Source organism: Phyllobates terribilis, unplaced genomic scaffold (genome assembly GCF_046119375.1).
Source record: "Phyllobates terribilis strain yellow unplaced genomic scaffold, ASM4611937v1 Scaffold_3__8_contigs__length_932513732, whole genome shotgun sequence".
Taxonomy (NCBI): domain Eukaryota; kingdom Metazoa; phylum Chordata; class Amphibia; order Anura; family Dendrobatidae; genus Phyllobates; species Phyllobates terribilis.
Genome location: NW_027362763.1, coordinates 620,129,019 through 620,153,723, shown reverse-complemented (window position 1 = coordinate 620,153,723; position 24,705 = coordinate 620,129,019). Strand labels below are relative to the sequence as shown.

Genomic DNA, 24,705 nt, shown 5'->3' with positions numbered 1-24,705 from the left:
TCGGACACAGCTGAAGCAGGGCGAGTGGGAATTAAGTCAGGCAGTTTTTCGGCAGATTGTACAAAGGTGGGGCCGGCCCTCCATAGATCTGTTCGCCAACAATCAGAACAAAAAAAGCACGCTCTTTTTGCTCCCTAGATCCCAAAGGGAACCCCGTGGCTGTGGATGCCTTCATGATCCCATGGAATTACCCTCTAGCTTATGCTTTTCCTCCGACCGCTCTGATTCCAGCTATTCTGAGGAAAATCAAAGAAGAGGAAGCGAGGGTAATCTTGATAGCCCCCTTTTGGCCAAAGAGGGCATGGTTTTCATGGCTGAGGAGGTTATCAATCTCCGACCCATGGGTTCTTCCGGAGCTCCCGGACCTTTTTTCTCAGGGTCCGGTCCTCCATCCTCGGGCGTCAAGCTTACACTTGACAGCCTGGAATTTGAGAGGGCTCTTCTGAAAGACAAAGGTTTCTCCCCAAATCTTATCACCACACTACTTCAAAGTAGAAAACCAGTCACCACCAAACTGTATGGGAAAACCTGGAAGAAATTCCTTTCAGTCTCAGGTTCCAGGTTGGGTGGGGAGGTTCCATTGACAGCCATCCTGGAATTTTTACAGAGGGGTTTGGAGCAGGGCCTGGCCACAAGTACCTTAAAAGTTCAAGATGCGGTCCTGGGAGCTCTATCATTTTGACCTAGCTAGGGATAGATGGGTATCTAGGTTTATTAAGACATCAGCTAGATCCTGACCCATCCCATCCCGAAATACTACACCCTGGGATTTAAACTTGGTCCTTTCAGCTTTAACGGAGGCCCCTTTTGAACCCCTGTTGGAAGCATCCCTAAAAATTCTGTCCCTAAAAACAGCACTCTTGGTAGCTCTCACATCTGCACGTAGGGTTAGTGATATTCAGGCTCTATCGGCAGGCTCCCCCTTCACACAAATATTGGAGGATAGGGTTATTCTGAAAACCGACCCTGCCTATCTACCAAAAGTGGCTTCAAGATTTCACAGGTCCCAGGAAATCACCCTTCCTTCTTTCTGCCCTAACCCTAAGAACACGAAAGAGAAGGTCTTGCATACACTAGACATCAGAAGGTGCCTAATCCAATATCTAGAGGCGGCACAAGAGTGTAGGCAGGATAGTTCTCTTTGTTTGCTTTCAGGGCCCTCGTAAGGGGAAGAAAGATTCTAAGGGCACGCTGGCCAGATGGATAAGGGAGGCCATCACACTATCTTACTCCTCACGTGGAGAAGCTGGCCCAGAGAAACTGAAGGCCCACTCAACAAGAGCGGTGGCAGCCTCCTGGGCGGAGAAGGCCGGTGCTACGATAGAGCAGATATGTAGAGCGGTAACCTGGTCTTCCCCCTCTACCTTCTTTAATCACTACCGGCTAGACTTAACCTCTTCTTCGGACCTTACTTTCGGGAGAAGGGTTCTGAAAGCTGTGGTCCCCCCCTAATGAGGCACTTCTCTGTAATTCTCTCCGTGGTGCCGTCATGGGGGAAGGAGAAAGACGTAGTTACTTACCGGTAACGGGATTTCTCAGAGCCCATGACTGCACCCGTACATTCCCTCCCTTCACGTGTGGGTGCGCACACTTATTAGTTACTTGTTGTAGCCACTTGGTGTGTCTGACGAGGTCTTAAATTGTAAAATTTTGTGTTACTAACCTGGTGGTCCTCTCATGCTCTGTAAACAACTGATGCGGGAGAGAGGCACCGCCCTTTTATCTGTAGGTTTCCTGTCCTTGAAGGGCGGACCCCCTCTCTCCGTGGTGCCGTCATGGGCTCTGAGAAATCCCGTTACCTGTAAGTAACTACGTCTTTTAATACTTTGTAGAGAATCCTTTGCAGGCAATGACTGCCGGATCTAGGAATCAAAGGGTAGGTTACCACTAGAGGTCAAAGCCCCTAAATAACCCACCAACCACAGCACAGCGTACATAAAGTAGCCTTTATTATACAAATGGCAATAAACATGACAGAACAAAAATAGCTAAAAAAACAGTACCTCACACTGTGAGGGAAATCAGATCATATAAATACATTTTCTACAGCCATGTTTAACATAAAAATTTTTTGCAACTGTCTACATAAGAACCAAAATGGACCTGATGTCAATAAATATATACACTCATTCTCAGTGGCATACTACCCCTTAAAAGATACCCACCATTGTACATTTAATGGACCATATTATTGGCTGGGATACCACCCCTAGTAGGAGATATGGTATAAGAAGTAAATTTACAAATTATTACAAGGGGGTAATTACCTTAATAGGGAGTTGTGACCAGTGAAGCACGTGTAATGCCTGACGTCCCTCAGCCTCCAGTGGGCATGTGTGTATATATTTACTGACCCCAGGTCCATTTTGATTCTTGTGGAGACAGTTTACAAAAAATATATACAGTGCCTTGTGAAAGTATTTGGCCCCCTTGAACTTTTCTACCTTTTGCTACATTTCTGGCTTCAAACATAAAGATATAAAATTCTAATTGTTTTGGGAAGAATCAACAACAACTGGGACACAATTGTGAAGTGGAACGAAATTTATTCGTCACTTTAAACTTTTTTTTAACAAATTAAAAACTGAAAAGTGGGGTGTGCAATATTATTCGGCCCCCTTGAGTTAATACTTTGCAGCGGCACCTTTTGCTGCGATTACAGCTGCAAGTTGCTTGGGGTTGGTCTCTATAAGTTTTGCACATCGAGAGGCTGAAATTCTTGCCCATTCTTCCTTGCAAAACAGCTCGAGCTCATTGAGGTTGGATGGAGGGCATTTGTGAACAGCAGTTTTCAGCTCTTTCCACAGATTCTCGATTGGATTCAGGTCTGGACTTTGACTTGGCCATTCTAACACCTGGATACATTTATTTTTGAACCATTCCATTGTAGATTTTGCTTTATAGTTGGGATCATTGTCTTGTTGGAAGATAAATCTCCGTCTCAGTCTCAGGTCTTTTGCAGACTCCAACAGGTTTTCTTCCAGAATGGTCCTGTATTTGGCTCCGTCCATCTTCCCATCAATTTTAACCATCTTCCCTGACCCTGCTAAAGAAAAGCAGGCCCAAACCATGATGCTGCCACCACCATGTTGGACAGTGGGGATGGTGTTTTGAGGGTGATGAGCTGTGTTGCTTTTATGCCAAACATATCGTTTTGCATTGTGGCCAAAAAGTTCGATTTTGGCTTCATCTGACCAGAGTACCTTATTCCACAGGTTTGATGTGTCTCCTAGGTGGCTTGTGGCAAACGTCAAACGAGACTTTTTATGGATATCTTTGAGAAATGGCTTTCTTCTTGCTACTCTTCCATAAAGGCCAGATTTGGGCAGTGTATGACTGATTGTTGTCCTATGGACAGACTCTCAAACTTGTGTCTTTTCATGTCTGCCTGCCTCTTGGAATGAGCCCCCTGGTTGGGTAGAGGTGCTCATGCTCCACATCCTTAAACACCTGGTACATTAAATTCAAAGTGTGTAAGGCTGAGTTCACACGATGCGTATTTAATGGGTTTCCGCGGCGTTTTTGCAGTTGCGTAAACGCCGCGTAAACGCATTAAAAACGCATGGTAGAAGGACAGCAATGTTCCCCAATTGAAATCCGCATGTGCTGTGCCCATGATGCGGATTTTTCCGCAGCGTAAACGCTGCGCTCAAAAATCCGCAGCATATCAATTAATTTTGCGGAAACGCAGCTTTTTCGCCGCCATTGACTTGCATTAGAACGCGCCAATTCCGCAAGACTGCATCTGTACTTGCGTAATTGGCGCGTTCTAATGTGCGGATGGTACCCGGGTGTGGAGAAGAGGAGAGCCTCATTTTCTGCTTCATTTCTGCATCGTGTGCACATACCCTAAGAAATTCATTGAAGTCTCCAGCCAGTCTGTAATATTGTGTATCAGGGAGGCCCCCTGCAGAGAGCAACAAAGAAATACATTCCCACCCCCCAGATGCAGGAAAGGGAATGCTAATGGAGGTCTAATTACAATATGGTCCATGGAGGCCAGGTGGGGGTGCCACACTGTTACAAATTTTTCTTTGAGTTGTCTCCATAGTTTACTTTGTGATCTTAGCGGTTTAGTATCAGTGAGGTCACAGAGGATTCAATGCAGTGTGATGAACAACGCTGTGACTTTCTAAAAGATCACTGCAAAGTTAGATATGGATTGCCCAGATGTTAAAGTCTTTTGACAATTCAGATCAGATTAAAGCGTACAGTGTCCATTTTAGGACATGATCAGATATGAAAATCAAACATCAGAATGATGTCAGTTTGAGGCTAAATACCCTGTCTGACAAGTGATCCTGACAAGTGACTTTGAGAAGTGACTTTTACAACTGTAATTCTTAAAAAAAAAAAAAGTCACTTTGCTGATGGGACTTGAACCCAAAATTCTGTGTCCAGAAACCAGTGCACTAACCACTGAGTTATATATTCAGTTGATGAAACCCAGAAGTTCTATTTGGTTATATGATTTTCAGTGCAAACCTGTCTGAAACTGGGACTTTCAGAAATACCTCCTCCAAACAAAATTCAAATGATGTTTCAGACACTTTGTTTATTTGCATGGTAAATTACATAGCCAAAGTAAATTGGGAGGCACTAATTTACTACATATCTATTTCCAAGTGACTGTACATTTGCATAATTTCTTAAAGGGGTCTAATGATAACATTTCTTTATTGTAAATTTTTCTTTCCATCCACCCAAGAACTGGCTGCAAACTCCCAATTTACTTTTGCTATGTAACTATTATTATATATCACTACCTAAATAATCAAATAATGAACCTACCTTTAATGGTAAGGCATCTGTCACACATAGTTTTGGTTTGAAAGGATAATAATAATAGTAATAAGAATAATAGTAATAATAAAATGCTCAGATGCTCATTACACGAGTCAAGCAAATCGGAATGATCAGGTGTCGACCCTAGTAACAAGTATAATGGAAGTCGATATGAAACTCAAACATTTTTCTAGGGGCCCACTCCCCTTGAGGTCTGGATGTGGTCTAAAAATTGCTCAAATCGATGGAAACAGTGCTGAATTGGCATGGGAACAGCATAGGGAAGACCCCTGGAAACAACTCTAACTCCCAGGTCACTGCTGTATTAGGGTATGTGCGCTCGTTCAGGATTTGAAGCCGAAATTTCCGCAGCGCTTCTTCCTGCAGAAAAACTGTGCGGTTTTGCCGCATTTTTTATGCGGTTTTTATGTGTTTTTTCAAGCATTTTTTCAAGCGTTTTTGTACATCAATGAATGCTTTTTGGAGTTAAAGTAAGTTATTTGGTGGGACATAGTTTTTGGATTACCGTCAGAACTGGGGTGAGTATATTGATTAATTTAAATGATTAAAGAATGTGTCTGTTGTATTTCGAGTAAAGTGTTTACTCTGTGTTTGTGTGTTTATTTAACTCTTTCCTTTAATTAGGTTTGGTAATAAAGGGGTCCGATTGACACCTTGTCATCACCAAACAAAAGAGCTAGGTGTCAGCTAGTCCCATTCACCCAATCTTCATTAGCATTTCTATTCATGTAATTTCTGAGGCAGCTGTGAGCTGCTGTTTTTAGCCTAGGAAGGTGCCATTAGACAAACATGGTCCCTGGAAATTAACAGCTCACAGCTGTTTCGTTAGCCGCTACGTCCCCACAAACAGCAACAAGCATCGCTTTGGACGCAGCGTATTTTTGCTGTGTCCAAAGCGCTGTGTTCTAATGCCGCACTTTTATTTCAGTACATGTGAATCCACCGCATATAATGACACTTCAATCAGTCAAAATCTGCAGCGGAGACTAGCATGTTCGCTACAGAAATTGACATGCTGCGGGTGAGTTTGGGTACGTGGCCGCTGCAGGTTTGATGATGCTTGTTTATACAGCATCAAACCCGCAGCATCCAGATGTTACAGCATGGTGGATGGGATCTCTAGAAATGCCATATTCCCTATGCATGCATCAGAGGCTGCGAATCACTTGCGGACACTGACATGCGGTGCGTCTTTCAGGACCGCATCATGTCAAATTCTCTTGCAGAGTCCCTAGTCTCCGCAACCTAAATTTGACCACTAGAATGTATTGAATGCGGTAAATCCGCATGGTTCAGTGAACACATGTGGATTTACCTGCGTTCAATAGAATGCTACATTTTGGACGCAGCAAAAAATATGCGTCCAAAGCGCTGCTACATTCGGATCAGGTGCACAGAGCCTAAAATTTTTAAAAAAATATTTCTTTGGCTACCGCTTCATTTTTATAACCAGCAGAGGGAAAGCCGACCACTGGGGGCTGATGTTAGTATCCGGGAAGGGGCCATTAGCCAAAAATGTTCCCTGGCTATTAATATCAGCCCACAGCTGTTTGCTTAGCCTTTACTGGCTAGATTACAGGGGAACCCCAGAAAAAAATTGACGTAGGGTCCCCCTATAAAATCTAACCAGAAAAGACTAAATAGACAATTGCAGGCTGATATTAATAGCTAGGGAAGGGGCCATGGATGCTAGCCCCCTTCGTGGCTAATAATATCACCCCTTAGCAGTCCCAGTCCCATTCCCAATCCATAAGATGCGCCGCTTATCCTCCGCTCTTACCACTGCCCTGTAGCGGTGGGGTAATGAGGTTGGAGTTCACGTCAGCCTTGTATTGGCGGCTGACGTGAAGCCCTGGTTAGTAATGGTGGGCGTCTATAAGACGTCCCCATTACTAACCACATAGTAAAGTGGTCGCCGCTTTACTTCAGCTGAGAGCTCATGTGACTACAGGTCCTGGCAGAGCAGTACACTGCTGGGAGCGAGTGCGCCAACCTGATCAGATCTTTGGGGACTGAAGACCAGGAGGACACCAGGGGGTGCTTGACAGGTCAGTATAGTGTTTTTTTTTTCATTTTTTTTCCCTATTTTTACCGCGAGTGGTTCCCAGCGCGGCTGAGGACACTACTGCTGCGCGGCTCTTGCTGTTATCTGCGGGAGCGGCAGTCGGATGAGGGGAATAGTAGTCCTCCCCAGCTGATCCGGGTACCACCCGCAGCGTTTCCGCAGCTTTTCACCGCCCATTTGCTTTAATTGAAATGCAGCAAATCCGCAGGCATAAATATTACTAGATGGAGGCCCAATGCTATCGCGGTAATGTCACGATGGGGGCAGGCTTTACAGCTTTGAGAATCTCTCCCCCCCATGTGCTCACCCACCTATCCACTCTCTTTCCCTCATGTGCTGACTTCTCCCGTCTGTGCTGTCTTCTTTGACCTGTCTACCCCATGTGCTATCCCCCTTGTCTGCTGTCTCTCTCCTTCCAGTGCTGTGTTCTCCCCTCATGTGCTGTCCTGTTTGAGCTGTCTCCCTCCTGTGCTCTGTCTCTCTCCCCCCTGTGCTCTGTCTCTCTTCCCCATCTCCTGTCTTCTCCTCTCATGTGATCTCTTCTTTGACCTGTGTACCCCATGTGCTCTCCCCCTTGTCTGCCCTCTCTCTCTCCACCCCTGTGCTGTCTTCTTCCCTCATGTGTTCTCTCGTTTGAGCTGTCTCCCCCCTGTGTGTCCTCTTTCCTATATAGACTCACCCCTCCCCCTGTGTTAAAATGAAAGAAAAGTAGGTAAAGGTAACATTTTATTAACATTGAAAAATTTATGACAAAGGTGCTTTAATTTACATTGTATCCACATAAGGACAACACGTACATACGGCGTATACAGAGTGTGTGTGTGTGGTGCGTATACAGAGTGTGTGTGTGTGTGGTGGTGCGTAAGACATATACAGTGTGTGTGGTGCATATATAGTGTGTGTGGTGCATACGGCGTATACAGTGTGTGTGTGTGGTGGTGCGTAAGGCATATACAGTGTGTGTGGTGCATATATAGTGTGTGTGGTGCATACGGCGTATACAGTGTGTGTGTGGTGCGTATACAGAGTGTGTGTGTGTGTTTTGGTGCGTAAGGCATATACAGTGTGTGTGGTGCATATATAGTGTGTGTGGTGCATACGGCGTATACAGTGTGTGTGGGGTGCGTTCGGCGTATACAGTGTGTGTGTGTGTTACGTACAGCGTATACAGTGCGTGTGTGTACGGCGTATACAGTGTGTGTGGGGGGTGCGTACGGCGTATACAGTGTGTGGTGCGTACGGCGTATGCAGTGTGTGTGTGGTGTGTACGGCTTATACAGTGTGTGTGTGTACGGCGTATACAGTTTGTGTGGGGGGTGCGTACGGCGTATACAGTGTGTGTGTGGTGCGTACGGCGTATGCAGTGTGTGTGTGGTGTGTACGGCTTATACAGTGTGTGTGTGGTGTTTACGGCGTATACTGTGTGTGTGTGTGCGTACGGCGTATACAGTGTGTGTTTGTGGTGTGTGACACATTTGGACAGAACAGAATATGAAGACATTACAAGGTAAGTATATATTAGATTCCTGTGGATTTGCTGCTGTTCAATTAAAGTCAGTGGGCGGGAAACGCTGCGGAAACGCTACAGAGAATGGACATTCTGCGTTTTTTTCCACAGTGGTAATCCTAATCGGAAATTTCCGCATCATATGCGCAGCACATCAGGATTGCCATTGCAATAGCTGGCAGACCCATAACCAAGCGTTTTTGTGGCGAAAAAACGCTGCGAAAACGCATCAAAAACGCTACTTGTGAACTTAACCGTACGCCACTTTTACAGGCTGACAATAAAACATACAAAGCCGAAGATGAAATGTATTTTACTTGAAAGAAACATTCTTTCCAGCATAATGACTTGTATATACAGTAGCGACCAAAAGTTTTGCTTTTTTTTTTCAAGTGTGATTACTTCTGTCTGGTTGTTGTGATGCCATTTCCCTGGTGATGAATTGAAAATGCATGAAGTTATCATGCAAGACCTTTATTTTAACGAAAATGCTTTTGAATATACACACGTGGTCAAAATTGTTGGTACCCCTCCTTTAATGAAAGAAAATCCACAATGGTCACAGAAATAACTTGAATCTGACAAAAGTAATAATAAATTAAAAATCTATGAAAATTAACAAATGAAAGTCAGACATTGTTTTTCAACCCTGCTTCCACAGAATTTTTTAAAAAATTGAAGTCATGAAATAGGCCTGGACAGAAATGATTGTACCCCTGAAAATGTGACAAAAGGGACATGTTACATAAAGTTGTGTCCACTGATTAGCATCACAGGTGTCTACAATCTTGTAATCAGTCAGTGGGCCGGTATATAGGGCTACAGATACTCACTGTGCTGTTTGGTGACATGGTGTGTACCACACTCAACATGGACCAGAGGAAACAAAGGAAAGAGTTGTCTCAGGAGGTTAGAAAGAAAATTATAGACAAGCATGTTAAAGGTAAAGGTTATAAGACAGTCTCCAAGCAGCCTGATGCTCCTGTGACTACAGTTGCACATATTATTCAGAAATTTAAGATCCATGGGACTGTAGTCAACCTCCCTGGACGTGGCCGCAGGAGGAAAATTGATGACAAATCAAAGAGACGGATAATACGAATTGTAACAAAAGAGCCCAGGAAAACTTCTAAAGAGATTAAAGGTGAACTTCAAGCTCAAGGAACATCAGTGTCAGATCGCACCATCCGTCTTTGTTTGATCCAAAGTGGACTTCATGGGAGACGACCAAAGAGAACACCATTGTTGACAAAAAATAAAAAAGCCAGACTGGAATTTGCCAAATTACATGTTGACAAGCCACAAAGCTTCTGGGAGAATATCCTATGGACAGATGAGACACAAATGGAAGTTTTTGACAAGGCACATCAGCTCTATGTTCACAGACGGAAAAATGAAGCATATCAAGAAAAGAACACTGTACCTACTGTGAAACATGGAGGAGGCGCCGCTATGTTCTGGGGCTGCTTTGCTGCATCTGGCACAGGATGTCTTGAACCTGTGCAGGGTACGATGAAATCTCAAGACTATCAAGGGATTCTAGAGAAAAATGTGCTTAGTCTCAGTCGCAGGTCATGGGTGTTGCAACAGGATAATGACCCAAGAATGGCTAAGATGAAAACATTGGACTAATCTGAAGTGGCCTTCTATGAGCCTTTACCTAACTCCTATTGAACATCTTTGGAAAGAGCTGAAACATGCTGTCTGGAAAAGGCAACCTTCAAACACGAGACAACTGTAGCAGTTTGCTCATGAGGAGTGGGTCAAAACACCTGTCGAGAGGTGCAGAAGTCTCATTGACAATTACAGGAATCGTTTGATTGCAGTGATTGCCTCAAAAGGTTGTTCAACAAAATATTAAGTTAAGAGTACCATCATTTCTGTCCAGGCCTATTTCATGAGTTAATTTTTTTTTCAATTTCTGTGGAAGCGGGGTTGAAAAGCTGTCATTTGTTCATTTTCATAGATTTTTAATTTATTACTTTTGTCAGATTCAAGTTATTTCTGTGACGATTGTAGATTTTTCTTTCTTTAAATTAGGGGTACCAACAATTTTGACCACGTGTGTAGGTATGGTCATTAAATTAATGAAAATTGACTGCCAAAGGTTTTGCATATACTATTTATTGATCACAACATAGAGAGTAATTCATTGTTTACAATGCCATAGCTTTGTATTTTGTAGGATAACCTCTTGCTTTAATTACTGTACTACACGGACGGGGCATTGAAGCCACTAGGGTATTCAAGACATCTTGAGGGCTCTTGCTCCATTCCATTTGCAAATCTTTAAACAATTCATCTTTATTACTATGGGTACAAGCCCCAACTCGTCGCCCTAACTCATGCCAAAGGTGCTCTATAGGGTTTAAATCAGGTGATAGGCTTGGCCATTGCAACAAGAGAACATTTTTGTTTGCTAACCAATTTTTTACTAAATTGGACGTGTGCTTAGGATCATTGTCTTGCTGGAATTTCCATCCCCTGCCTATTTTGGTTTCACCATGTGGCAGCATTACATTCTCCAGTATATCCTTGTACATGGTAGCATTCATATTTCCAACAATTCTATGCAGAGGGCCAATGGCAGATGCAGAAAAGCAGCCCCAAACCATGAAATTGCCACCACCATGTTTCACTGTAGGTGTTTGATATTATACATCATTAAGTTTTCGAATTGGGCGGTATATTTAGTGCTTACCATCACTACAAAACAGATTGGTCTAAGGTGGTGTGGTCGGATGAATACAACTTCAATCTGTCTCTTTCCGTTGGCTATGTTCTTTGGCAAACTCAAGTTGGACCTTCCGGTTCTTTGCAGAGATGAAAGGCTTCTTGACTGGAACTTGTGCATTCAACCCTACAGCTCTTACCCGTCGCACCATAGTTTGGCAACTCACGTTGACCCCATATTCTTCATTCATTTTGTACGAACTCTGTACAGCACTTTTATAGACATTAGTTACTGAATTTTTCTTATTAATGGGATCAACTCTGGAGGAAGTTTTCCGTGTTCATCCACTTGTAGATTTGTCAGCTGTTCCATAACCTTTTTCTTTCTTTAATATGCATGATACTTTACTCTGAGAACAGTTGAATTCCATGGCTACCTCTTTTTGGCTTACGCCTGACTTTACCCTCAGAATATTAAGCTTCTTAACATCTGGTGATAAATTTCTCTTGGTCTTTGCCATGTTTTAATCTAAAAACACACACACAAAAAAATTGTTTAGGCAAAATTCGACTGCCCATGTCAAAATATGCTAAACATTTGGCCCAGCAAATGTTGAAAATGAATACATAAAGGGATACAACAATGTCAAACATAATTTTCGTCCTTATAACTGACAATTTCTTTCCTGTTTACTAAAATCACCAGGAAAATGGCATCACAACAACCAGACAGAAGTAATCACACCTTAAAAAAAAAAAGAAAAAAAAAAGAAAAACTTTTCGTCATAAGGCAAAATAAATAAGAGAACAAATAAATGCTCCTCCACATCTTGGGCTATGTTTACATGTATTTTTTTTTCACGTTTGCATGTTTTCAGTGGTGATAAAAACATTCACCTGTAAATATAACTTTACCAATTTACTGCCTTATCTGGCATTGTGGTGTGTGAGGTATGACCAGACACATCCTGTTTAATTTATGAATGAGGGACTCTGAAAATCACAATTTTTTTTTTCAAAGCCATCAGGAGGCCCTCACTCAACATTTTCGGAGGGCCAGCAGCCGGCTATGCTTTGCATAGCCTTATATTGCTGCTGCAATATAATGTACCCATCTGAGGTGGTCAAATTTTCTTTTTTGTATTAATACTGTAAAGTTGTAATTTAATCTTGGAGGGCCAGCAGGTGGCCCTCAGAATTTATAGCGTGCCAGCAGGCGGCTCCCACTATTTTTAGAGGACCCCCAGGCATCTTGTGGACAGATTATACCAAGATAGAGCTTTTGTTTAAAGCACGTCATTCAACTATTTACAGTAAATGGGGTGAGGCCTGCAAATAAAACAACACAGTACTTAGTCAAATATGGTGGAGGTTCAAAGATATTTAGGGGTTATTTTGCTGCCTCTGGCACTGGTTGCCTTGACTGTGTGCAAGGCATCATGAAATGTGAAGATTCCCAAAGGATTTTGGGTTGCAATGTAGTGCCCAGTGTCAGAAAGCTGGGTTTGCATCCTAGGACAATGACCCCAAAAATACTTAAAGAAGAACCCAGAAATGGATGGAAAGAAAGCACTGGTAAGTTCTGAAGTGGTAATTCCCAGCTCCAGTAGCATCAAGTCTCCCACCACTACCTCTTACATAAAGAAGCTGCAGAGAAACTGTGAATGGACACATTAAATCAATTAATTTTGCCTGATTTGAAAAGTTTCTAAGTACATATCACCGTCAAAAAAAAAATTGTCAATGCGTGTGTGGAAAAAAGCAATCAAGTTATGGACAGTGGAAGAGATGTATGTCATCAGAATTAACACTCATTTCTAGCAAATTATACCTAGCACCTATCCCTATACTAAACATTGCTAACAGCGATATTAAAAGGGAGTAGAATATACAGGGTGGGCCATCTATATGGATACACCTAAATGAAATGGGAACGGTTGGTGATATCAACTTCCTGTTTGTGGCACATAAGTATATTTGAGGTGGAAAACTTTTCCAGATGGGTGGTGACCATGGCGGCCATTTTGAAGTCTGCCATTTTGGATCCAACTTTATTTTTTTCAATTGGAAGAGGGTCATGTGACATATCAAACTTATTGAGAATTTCATAAGAAAAACAATGGTGTGCTTGGTTTTAACGTAACTTTATTCTTTCATGACTTTTTTTTACAAGTTTATGACCACTTATAAAATGTGTTCAAAGTGCTGCCCATTGTGTTGGATTGTCAATGCAACCCTCTTCTCCCACTCTTGACACACTGATGGCAACACCACAGATGAAATGCTAGCACAGGCTTCCAGTATCCGTTGTTTCAGATGCTGTAAATCCCGTATCTTCACAGCATAGACAATTGCCTTCAGATGACCCCAAAGATAAAAGTCTACCGGGGTCAGAACGGGAGACCTTGGTGGCCATTCAACTGGCCCACGACGACCAATTCACTTTCCAGGAAACTGTTCATGTAGGAATGCTCAGACCTGACACCCATAATGTGGTGGTGCACCATCTTCAGGGAACTTGCCATCTTCAGTGCATAAGGAGGGCAACACATCATCATGTAGCAATTTCAGATATCCAGTGCCTTTGAGGTTTCCATTAATGAAGAATGGCCCCATTATCTTTGTACCCCATATACCACACCATACCATCAAGATACAAGATGTGCAGCATCTGAAACAACGGATACTGGAAGCCTGTGCTAGCATTTCTTCTGTGGTGTTGCTATCAGTGTGTCAAAAGTGGGAGAAGAGGGCTGCATTGACAATCCAACACAATGGGCAGCACTTTGAGCACATTTTATAAGTGGTCATAAACTTGTAAAAAACTCATGAAAGAATAAAGTTACATTAAAACCAAGCACACCATTGTTTTTCTTATGAAATTCTCAATAAGGTTGATGTGTTACCTGACCCTCTTCCCATTGAAAAAAATAAAGTTGGATCCAAAATTGCCGACTTCAAAATAGCCGCCATGGTCACCACTCATCAGGAAAAGTTTTCCCCCTCCCATATACTAATACGCCACAAACAGGAAGTTGATATCACCAACCATTCCCATTTAATTTAGGTGTATCCATATAAATGGCCCACTCTGTGTGTGTGTATATATATATATATATATATATATATATTTTTTTTTTGGTTGCAGCAGAAAGGACTATAAAGCAATAATCCCTGAATAGATGCCTGTAATATGCTATCCCTAGTGTGACAGCTCACTGTACACAAATTGCAGATAAGAGCGGTATTATTGTAGAATATAGAATGGATTTGAATCTGCCCTGAAAAGAGTTTTTTTGTATGTGGCAGCACCAAACTGTGGAGGAACGTAAGCAACCCTGCTTGCTTTGATGAATTTCTGAGTACAGATCATGGTAAAATTCACGAATCTGTCAATGAGTGTATGGAAAAAAGCAATAAAGTTATGTACAGTGGAAGAGATGGATGTCACCAGAATAAACACTCATTTCCAGCAGATGATGACTAGCATCTATCCCTTGTGGTAGATCGAGTTCCTTAAAAAGGCAGACACATGAACCATTTCTATTTAAAGTGCAGCTGTTTTTTTTCAATCCTTTATAAACCATGTCACCAGAAAACGTAAATACAGCCTTTGTCTGGCTGAAGGTAAAACATAAAATAATAAAGCCATACAATAGTGTTGATTAGCCCACCTGGCTTAAGGCCCCGTCACACATAGCGACGCTACAGCGATTCCGACAACGATACGACCTGTCAGGGATCGTTGCTGCGTCACTATGTGATCGCTGGTGAGCTGTCAAACAGGCAGGCTCACCAGCGATCAGGGGAGCAGCGACATCGTGGAAAGAATTTTTCCATGATGTCCTGCTCCTGTTTACCAGCCTGCTGAAGCAGGAGCAGGCTGGTAACCATGATAAACATCGGGTTACTAGGGGCACACGCACTCCTAGTAATCCGCTGTTTATCATGGTTACCACTCTGCTACGGTGAGCGGGAGGTTACCGCTCACCGTAGCAGAGTGGTAAAACAGTAATTCCTGATCTGGTCCATCAGGACCAAGTTGTTTTACAAGTGGTAGACAAGCCTCCGATGCCACCAGAAGACTGATTAATATTCTGAAAATAATAGCCTCAGAAAAAGTCATGTAAGGGCTTGATTTTTGGGAGACAAGTTGACGTTTTTATTGGTACCATTTTTGGGCACTTGACATTTTTTGATCACTTTCTATTCCGACTTTTAGAAAGCAAAATAAACAAAAACCAACAACTCAGGAATTGTTTTTCTTTTTTTTTTATGCTGTTCTGTGTGTGGTAAAATTGATAAGGCAGTTTTATTCTTCGGGTCAGTATGTTTACAACGGTACCACATTTATATCTTTTTTTATGTTTTGGCGCTTTTACACAATAAAAACTATTTTATAGAAAAAAGAATTTTTTTGTATCATTTTATTTGGAGAGCTTTTTTTAATTTTTCGGCTGATGGAGCTGTATGGCGGCTTGGTTTTTGCGGGACAAAATGAAGTTTTCAGCGGTACCATTTTTATTTACATTCGTATTTTTTTAATTGTGTTTTATTCCTTTTTTTTGTTTGGTATAATGATAAAGCACCGCTTTTTGCCTTGTTTTTTATTTATTTTTTTACCGTGTTCAATTAAGGGGTTAACTAATGGGACAGTTTTATAGGTAAGGTTGTTCTGGACACCGCAATACCAAATATGTGTACTTTTATTGTTTATTTTTTTCATAATTTTAATTTTTTTATAACATTTATTTATGGTACAGTATATATTTATTTTTTTTGGATTATTTTTTCATTTGCTTTCACTTTTTGACATGTCTACACTTTGTCCCACTATGGGACTTTCATTATTTGCAGGCTTATCGCTTGCATAGCATAGGGATGCAGCAGCATCCCTGTGCTATTCAGCCTGTCAATGCTGCAGACACTAGTTAGATAGATCGTGCACTGTGCATAATCTATCTAACTTCCTGATACCTGGTGACCAACATGTTGCCATGACGACATCAGGTCACCAACGCAACGATCGGGACACCGCGCTTTGTGCAAAGTCCCCCATCCAAGTTAAGAGAGGCTCTCTTACCTCTGCCTGCTCCCGCAATGCTGCAATCGACTTCGATCACAATATTTCGGGGGTTAATGTGCCAGGAGCCGTGCGGGACCGCTCCTGGCACATAGTACCGGGTTTCCGCTGTTAGAATCATCTGACACCCAGCGGCTATCGCACCCGGTGAGGCGTAATCGATGAGGCGTAATAATACGTACCTGATTATTAAGGCCCAGGTCACAGGTACGTATTATTATGCCTCGCGTCAGAATGGGGTTAAACATAGTTTATAAATCTAGCACCTGTGTCAACCTTCACGAAATTCACTATAAGCTTCTCACTAGGTGGTACTTAACCTCCCAGAGATTAAACAATATTTTTCCAACTCAATTTCCTCTATGTTGGAGAGAATGCGAACAGAAGGGTAACATAAAACATCTGTTCTGGGAATGCAATTGTATCAACAAATTATGGAAGAAAATTTAAACTCTCATCTCTGAGGTTATTGGAGGTATCATTGTGCTCACCCCTTAGATGGCACTATTATTCCTAGGTATTAAAAGTTGCTTAAAGAACACCAATTTATAGTTTCACATATTCTAATCAACAGCAACCACTTGATTGCCACATTTTGGAAAAAAAGAGAAATTCTCACATAATCGAACGGATAGCTGAGCATAATCACGCCTTAAAAAACAACACATATAAGAATATTATAAGTCTATCTGTGATAATACAATGGATAGCCCAGTAGTATAAGCTTATAGGCACAACACTTTTCTATCTCTGTGTTCTTTGTTTGTCTATGTGATTGTTTTGTATTGACTCCTTACCATTCTTTCCCAAATCTCTCCGGTTTCTTTTCCCTTCCCTCTACCTTTGTGTTATCCCAATTATGCCGGTTTCACATGTCCGGATATTTCCAGTACCAGAAAAACTGGTAGTGGAGATATCCATGTCCCGTATGTCCGTGTGTGTCACACGTGAGGCAACCGCATGCCGCATCAGGATCACACGGAAGGCACCTGGGAATCAACGCTACACTTACCGCTGTTCCCAAGCGCCAGTGCTGAACACTGCCCTCATCATGGTTCACTGCCGGCGCTGCGATCAGCACCAGCAGGGACCATGATGAGGGTAGTGGTAGTCTGATCCCACAGTGTCCCCACATGTAAAAATAAGAATAAAATAATAAAATCCATGTACTCACCTCTCCTAGGTATCCCCTGCTGTAATCCATGCGACCGCTGCTGCCGAGCAGCCTGGGAGAATGAGCCGCTCCGGAGATGCAGTTGAGGAGCGGTGTCCTGTCACTCACTGAGCGCAGCTCCAGAGCGGCTCATTCTCCTCAGCTCCTCTGCAGCAGCATTCGCATGGATTACACCGGGGGACACCTAGGAGAGGTGAGTGTATGGATTTTATAATTATTTTTACAGGTGAAGACACTGCGGGAGCAGACTACCATTACCCTCATCATGGTCCCTGCAGGTGCTGATCGCAGAGCCTGTACGTGTCACACTAATGACACACGGATGTCATGCGTGTGTGTTCAGCGGGAGGCACTTTTGCAGACCGTGTATCTGCAAAAAACTGACTTGTCTCCATGTGGAGCACATGGACATGCGGTCCATGAATACACACTTAGATGTGCACAGACCCATTCATTTGATTCGGGCTGCGTGTGTCAGTGTTTCCAATACGTGTGGAAACTGTCACTACTCGTACCCGAGATACTGATGTGTGAAAGAGCCCTCATATGAATACTTCATTTATGCTAATAAAATTTGTCCTAATTTTTCCTTACTTTTCCTTCCTGCTTTTCCCTCCCTCTCTCCATTTCCTGTTAACCTTCCTCTTGTGTTAGGGTCGTGACCGACCCGTTTTAGGTTTTAAATGCATACAAATTCTACATACATTTGTTTATTGCATCAAGACTTTGATTTTTTCAGGAATTTATTTTTAAACAAAATACAATAAATAAAACTATTTTACTAAATTGTAAAAATGCTCTTATTAAAATTATAACATTTGTGTTGTTGGGGTCAATTTCGACCCAGGTCTAATATAAGAGTAAAAAAACAATAATAAGTCCCAAAACTGAACTCATAAACACAATATAAACCAACAGCCCACAGTCAGCTCTACCTCCAACAACTTGAGTTAGGGACATGTCCAGGCACGTATGGCCAAATCAGCTTAGAGTTGGTACTCTGCTGAGTATACATCTCCAGTTTACACATGCAACAATGAGGAGAAGATTTGATGTAAGCCAAATTCTGGATTATATCTTAGATGATAATGAATCAGAGGACACACAGCAGCAAACTGATACAGATGAACAGGTTTCTGAGGCGGAAGATGATGTGGAGTATCAACCGGAAGACACACAGTTCTGATCAGTCTGATGAGGAGGTCACTGGTGCTGAAGCTGCTCCCGCTGAAAGATTCAAATCCAAAAGTGGCAAGATCAGTTGGAGCTCAGTACCTCCAGGTGTACATGGCAGGGCAGATGCTGCAAATGTCATAAAAATGACCCCTGGGATCACAAGGTTTGCTGTGACAAGAGTAAGTGACATCAAGTCATGTTTTGATCTGTTTATGCCATTGTCAATAAAAAAAGTCATTATTGCTATGACAAACCTTGAAGGAAAAAAAGTCCACGGCAACATGTGGAATGACCTTCATGATGATGTCCTGGATGCCTACATTGGTGTTCTTCTCCTTGCTGGAGTGTACAAATCCTGCAATTAGGCCACTGATAGTCTCTGGGATGCATCGACAGGCAGGAATATTTTCCGGGCAAAAATGTCACTTCAAAATTTTCAAATGATATCAAGAGTCCTCAGATTTGACAACAGAGACACCAGAACAAAATCTGGCAAACTTGCTCCCATCAGGGATGTTTGGGAGAAATGGGTGCAGCTCCTTCCACTGATGTTCAACCCAGGGCCAGAGGTGACAGTAGACGAACGTTTTCTCCCTTTCCGTGGAAAATGCCCCTTTCGGCAATACATGCCAAGTAAGCCAGGCAAATACAGCATAAAAATTTGGGCAGCCTGTGATGCAAAAACTAGCTATGCATGGAATCTACAGATTTACACAGGCAAGTCTGCAAGCGGCATCCCTGAAAAAAAACAAGGAAAACGTCTAGTCCTCGATATGACTACTGGACTGCAGGGTCACTACATTACTTGTGACAATTTTTTTACTAGCTATGACCTTGGACAAGAACTTCTCAGGAGGAAAATCACCATGGTGGGTACAGTGAAAAAAACCAAACCTGAGCTGCCCGCTGAATTGTTGCAGATGAAGGACAGGGCTCCCCTTTCCTCAAAGTTTGTTTTTACAGACACCACCACTGCTGTTTCATACTGCCCCAAAAAAGGACGGAATGTGGTACTTATGTCCACACTTCACAAAGATGCAGCTGTGTCATCAGGAAGTGACAAAAAGCCCAGAATCATCCTGGACTATAACAAAAATAAAGGAGGAGTGGACAACCTGGACAAGCTGACTGCCGCCTACACTTGCCAGCGAATGACTAGGAGATGGCCAATGGTTGTATTTTACAACATCCTTGATGTGTCAGCATGCAAGTCATTTGTGTTGTGGACCCACATTCACCAAGGATGGAATTCAAAGAAAAAACACAAGCGGAGGATGTTTCTTGAGGAACTAGGAAGATCCCTTGTCAAGGCGCACATTGACCAAAGGGAACGAGTGCCCCGAGACCCAGCCGCTGCAGCCTTGGTCCGACAACACCAGAACTCAACAAGTGCTTCGTCCACACCCACAGCAACACAAAGAGCATCATCACCAGCATCCTCCTCAACCAGGCCTATCTCAACATCAACCACAACAGCCACAACCCCAGTGAGACCACCTGATTCTAAAAGAAAGAGGTGTCAGGTCTGCCCTAGCAATAAGGACAGAAAGACAAACACATCGTGCTTCGGCTGCAAAAAATACCTCTGCAAAGAACACACAAAAAGTGTCACTTTTTGCCACACATGCATCTAAATACTAATGCATCTAAAAACTAGTACTTGATTTCTGTTGATTTGCTTCATTGATTGTTTGTTTGTTTGACCTAGAAAAGCTACTTTTTATTATTATTTCTATTAATGTTAATATAATTTTCATCTTTTATTTGTATTAAAGTTCTATAAAAAAAAAAAAAATCTGTTTTTTTGCCTTTTTCATAAAGTAGTTAGATATGGGTCAAAATTGACCCGGAACACCATAGATGTTACTAGAGTTAATAATATAAAATATATATATGTATACTATTTTTACATTTAAGAAATGTGTTCTAAAACCCTTCAGTAATAGTCAGGTAATATAACAAACTTTTTTAAGTTTATATTATTCTCTTGAGGTTCATTTGACAATATTTTTATATTGAAAATGAAGGGTATGCTCTCAAATGAAAGGCCCAGGGGGCCACAACAAAAATATTAAAATCAATTCTTCCATGGATGAGAAACCCTAACAAGGTAACTAAGAGGTAAGAAACAAATTGGATCATAAATAACTGTTTTTAGGGTATCCTAGGGATGATTTAAGACACGGGTCAAAACCGACCCGTTAACATAAGAAAGAGTAACAGAAAGCTAACTCAAGAGGAAGGTTAAAAAATTAATTATTATTGATATTGTTGATTTACCTTTTACCTATTGTTAAACTCAAAAATAAAAAAATCATTAATACAAAAATAATTAGCCCAATTATTAAAAACCGTAAACAAAAAATTCAATAATGCCAAAGTTACGTTTTTTTTATCTCTTCAATAACACCAAAAATTCTGTAACAACCGATCAATACATCATATCTATTCCAAAATGAAAACGTTATGGGTCTCAGAAAATGGCGACACAATCCCCTACATTTTTTTTTTTAAACTTAGGATTTTATTTCACCACTAAAAATAAAACCTGGACGTTTGGTATCACTGTAATCGTAGTGATGAGGAAAATCATATTGCAAGGTAATTTTTATTATACAATGTACACGGTAAAAACATTTCGCAATCTCTCTACAATTGGATTTTTTTTACTGTTTTCCAGTACACCATGTGGTAAAATGAATTGTGCCATTCAAAAGTTCAACTCGTCCCTCAAAAAATCAAGCCCTTATATGTCAATGTGGGCAGAAAAATAAAAAGTTATGGCTCTGGGAAGAAGGGGAAGAAAAAACGATAACGCAAAAACAGAAATTGGCCAAGTCGTGAACGTATTAAACGGCATTATATGAAAGGATGTAGAACATGTTTTCTGTGCAAACTGCGCGCTTTAATTTAATCTTGAACAAACTCAGTTATGTTTTATTTTGATTACAGAATGGAATGCTTTACCAACGCCAATCAAATATTATGTAGAACATGTTTTGTACCTATTCACATGATGCAGATTATGCAAACTTAATGTTTTCATTTAATGTCAAACTCTGTCATGTCTTCTTTTGATATTGACCATATAATACATATTTGATATATGAAATTCATCCTCTCTTGTTTTACTTAATAAAAAAATGTGGAATATGGTAGTTTTTTTATAATTATATGTATGGAATCTTTTTGTAATGTGAATTGCTACATAAAAGAAGTACTAAACTATTATATTCACATGGGATAAATCCTATATTACCCAGTACTTCAGTGGGTTAAAGATTCACATGTGATGCTTGTTTCATAATCATGTTGAAGGCTTTTTAAAGGGAATAAGTCATTAGGATTAACCCTCCTAAGCTATCTATATGGGCATGTAGGTGATAAGAAGTTAAATAAAGTGATACCTTGATATCTGTGACCTGATGTCTTATTCCAGAGAGATCCACATTTTTATTACATGTAAATGAGCTGTTGGGATTTAATAACAGGACATTAACCTTCCAGAGAATCTGCCTCCAGGGCTTATTTTTTATAATTGGGTGCATTAACAGTGAGACTTGTAATGATTGACAGATCTCACTGCAGAGCTGTGAGTGATTATAAGGCTATGTATCCACGATGCAGAAATGCTGCATATTTTTTACACTTCTCCCTGGCAGGAAAAACACATGCGGATTTTACATGCGGATTTTACATGCGTTTTTCCAGCCAGGTAGAAGCGTTTGTGAAGCGTTCTTCACTTGCATTTTTACATGCGGCTTATCAAGCGCTTTTCCAATTTATTTTAGCATCACTTGGAAAGTGCTTGACAACTTGTTCATACTATATAAATCCATGCAACCGGCATATATATAGTGTGACCAAGTTAGTTAAAAAAAAAAAAAGAATAAGAATGGTAAAAAATAAAAAAAAAACATTATACTCACCTTCCGGTGTCCTCCCCGTGTTATCTCCGCTGCGTCCGGTGTGTTGGGCGGCTCGCGCTGTTGTGAAGGACCTGCCGTGACGTCATTGAGTCATGTGATGGGTCACATGACTCAGTGACGTCATGGCAGGTCCCTCACAACAGCGCGAGAATTGCAAGAGACCGGACGGAGCAGACAAAACACCAGGAGGACACCGGAAGGTGAGTATAAACTTTATTTTTTATTTTATTCTTTTTTTTACAGTTTCTATGGTACCCAGGTCTGGATGAGAGTCTCCTCTCCTCTAGACCTGGGTACCATCCGCACATAGAAACGCATAATATCCGTGTGTACAAATGTACTGACACGGATTATATGCATCTCAATGCAAGTCAATGGCGGCGATTACACTGCGTGTGCGCAAAATTAATGGACATACTGCGGATTTTTGAGCGCAGCATAAACGCTGGGGAAAAATCCGCAGCATGGGCATTGACATTGCGGACCATGGGGGGCGGATTACCAAGCGTTTCTGCTGCGGAAATTCCGCAGCATAAACGCTTGGAAAACGCATAGTGGGCACACAGCCTAAGGCCACATGCACACAATGAGTTTTTTATATCATTATTTGTAAGCCAAAACCATGACTGAAACAGTCAGGGGAAAAGTATAATAGAAACACATGCACCACATCTGCGTTTTTTACCCAGCCCTGGTTTTGGCTTACAAATACCGAGGTAAAATACTGAATGTGTGCATGTGGCCTAACTGACAAATCTGCAGGTTACGATAACTCTCAGTGCTTCAACGTCCATCTCTCAGGCAGACCGGGTAGCAATATTGTTGCAATACAGCAGAGCTGTGAGAGCTGTAGCAAATGTGTTTGTAAGGAAAGAAAGTTCAGTTTCACTGTACTGGGTTTATTACATGTTATTAAAAATAAGCTCTGGAGACCGATTGTAGCGGAGATTAGTGTCAAGCCCATAGCCTGTAAGAGGTCATAAGAAAAATGTGGATATATCTGGAATAAAACATTGGATCGCAGATATCGAGGTATCATTTTTTACTGTGACCCTACACGCCCATATAGATTCATTTGAAATCCTCCTATCATTGGACTTTGTGCTAGAATTACCCTTGTTTGATTTTGTTTCTTTTTACTTATTTATGACAGATGAAAGATTAAAAATAAGATTTTGGAATACATTTTCATCTTATGTACACACACTTATTGAAATATTCTTAGAGGTTGTCCACTACTTTATCATTGATGACCTACCCTTAGGTCATCAATGTCTGATGGGTCAGGGTCTAGCACCCCTTCTTATCAGCTGATCTCTGTGGCGGCGGCCACCAGCCAGAGCTGCTCAGTTGCAGAGCTGCTCCGTCGGAGTAAAGCACTACATAGAGACGTGCACACCTCTTATAGTATTAAGTACAGAAAGGTTTATTGAACACAGACGCACAGTGTTAGAAACCATAAACATGCTACATAGAATGTCCCCCACACAACAATTTTCATAAATAAGCATATATCACAGAAATACAGGCCCCCGATATTTATATTAACTACCATGTAAGATCAATATGGAATACGGAAAGGGAATGATAAGCCCCAAAATGTGATGTAGCGCGCCCGCCAGTACATCATTATCCCGATTGGTAGTGCATCCCCATTCCCTGTTTTTTTCCTGTCTTCTGATAGTGGCCAAGGCAGGGTACTGCATATCCAATTACTACTCAAATCAATAGGAAGCGGATGTGCAGTACGCTTTCGCACCCAGTATCACAAGACGGAGCAGCTCCACAATTGAGCAGTTCCGGCTGGCCGCCAACACCGAGAAAGTTAATCAGCAGGGGCGCCAGGTATTGGACCCCGCCTGATCAGACATTGATGACCTATCCTAAGGCTAGGTCATCATGGATAAAGTAGTGGATAATCTCTTTAGTATTGCAGACAAACTAATCAGGTTTGTTTCTTTTATCCTTAGGTTAGTGACTTTACTTGGAGTCATGATGGCACTCAAGCGTTGATATCATACCGAGATGGATTTGTACTTGTGGGATCAGTGAGTGGTCAACGACATTGGTCATCAGAGATAAACTTGGAAAGTCAAATCACCTGTGGTATTTGGACACCGGATGATCAGCAGGTATCATGGATGTACTAAATTACAAAAATATATTTATATTTACATTTCTGAAAGGATGTGCAATATTTAAAGAAGCACTCCCATCAAAGTCTTTATTCTCTTAATATATTGCAGTCATCATATTATATGGCACTGTGTGCTTACAATTGCTCACGTTTCG

At 41.5% G+C, this 24,705-nt stretch overlaps 1 protein-coding gene across 3 annotated transcripts in view; it reads left to right on the top strand.

Annotated features, from left to right (window-relative positions):
• TULP4 (TUB like protein 4) overlaps positions 1 to 24,705 on the top strand; it is a 589,117-nt gene that overhangs the window by 247,868 nt on the left and 316,544 nt on the right. For all 3 annotated transcript variants that reach the window (XM_073671511.1, XM_073671513.1, XM_073671512.1), the window contains one exon: positions 24,384 to 24,545. In XM_073671511.1, coding sequence (XP_073527612.1) covers positions 24,384 to 24,545 — 162 coding nt within the window. The remainder of the gene's footprint in view (positions 1 to 24,383; positions 24,546 to 24,705) is intronic.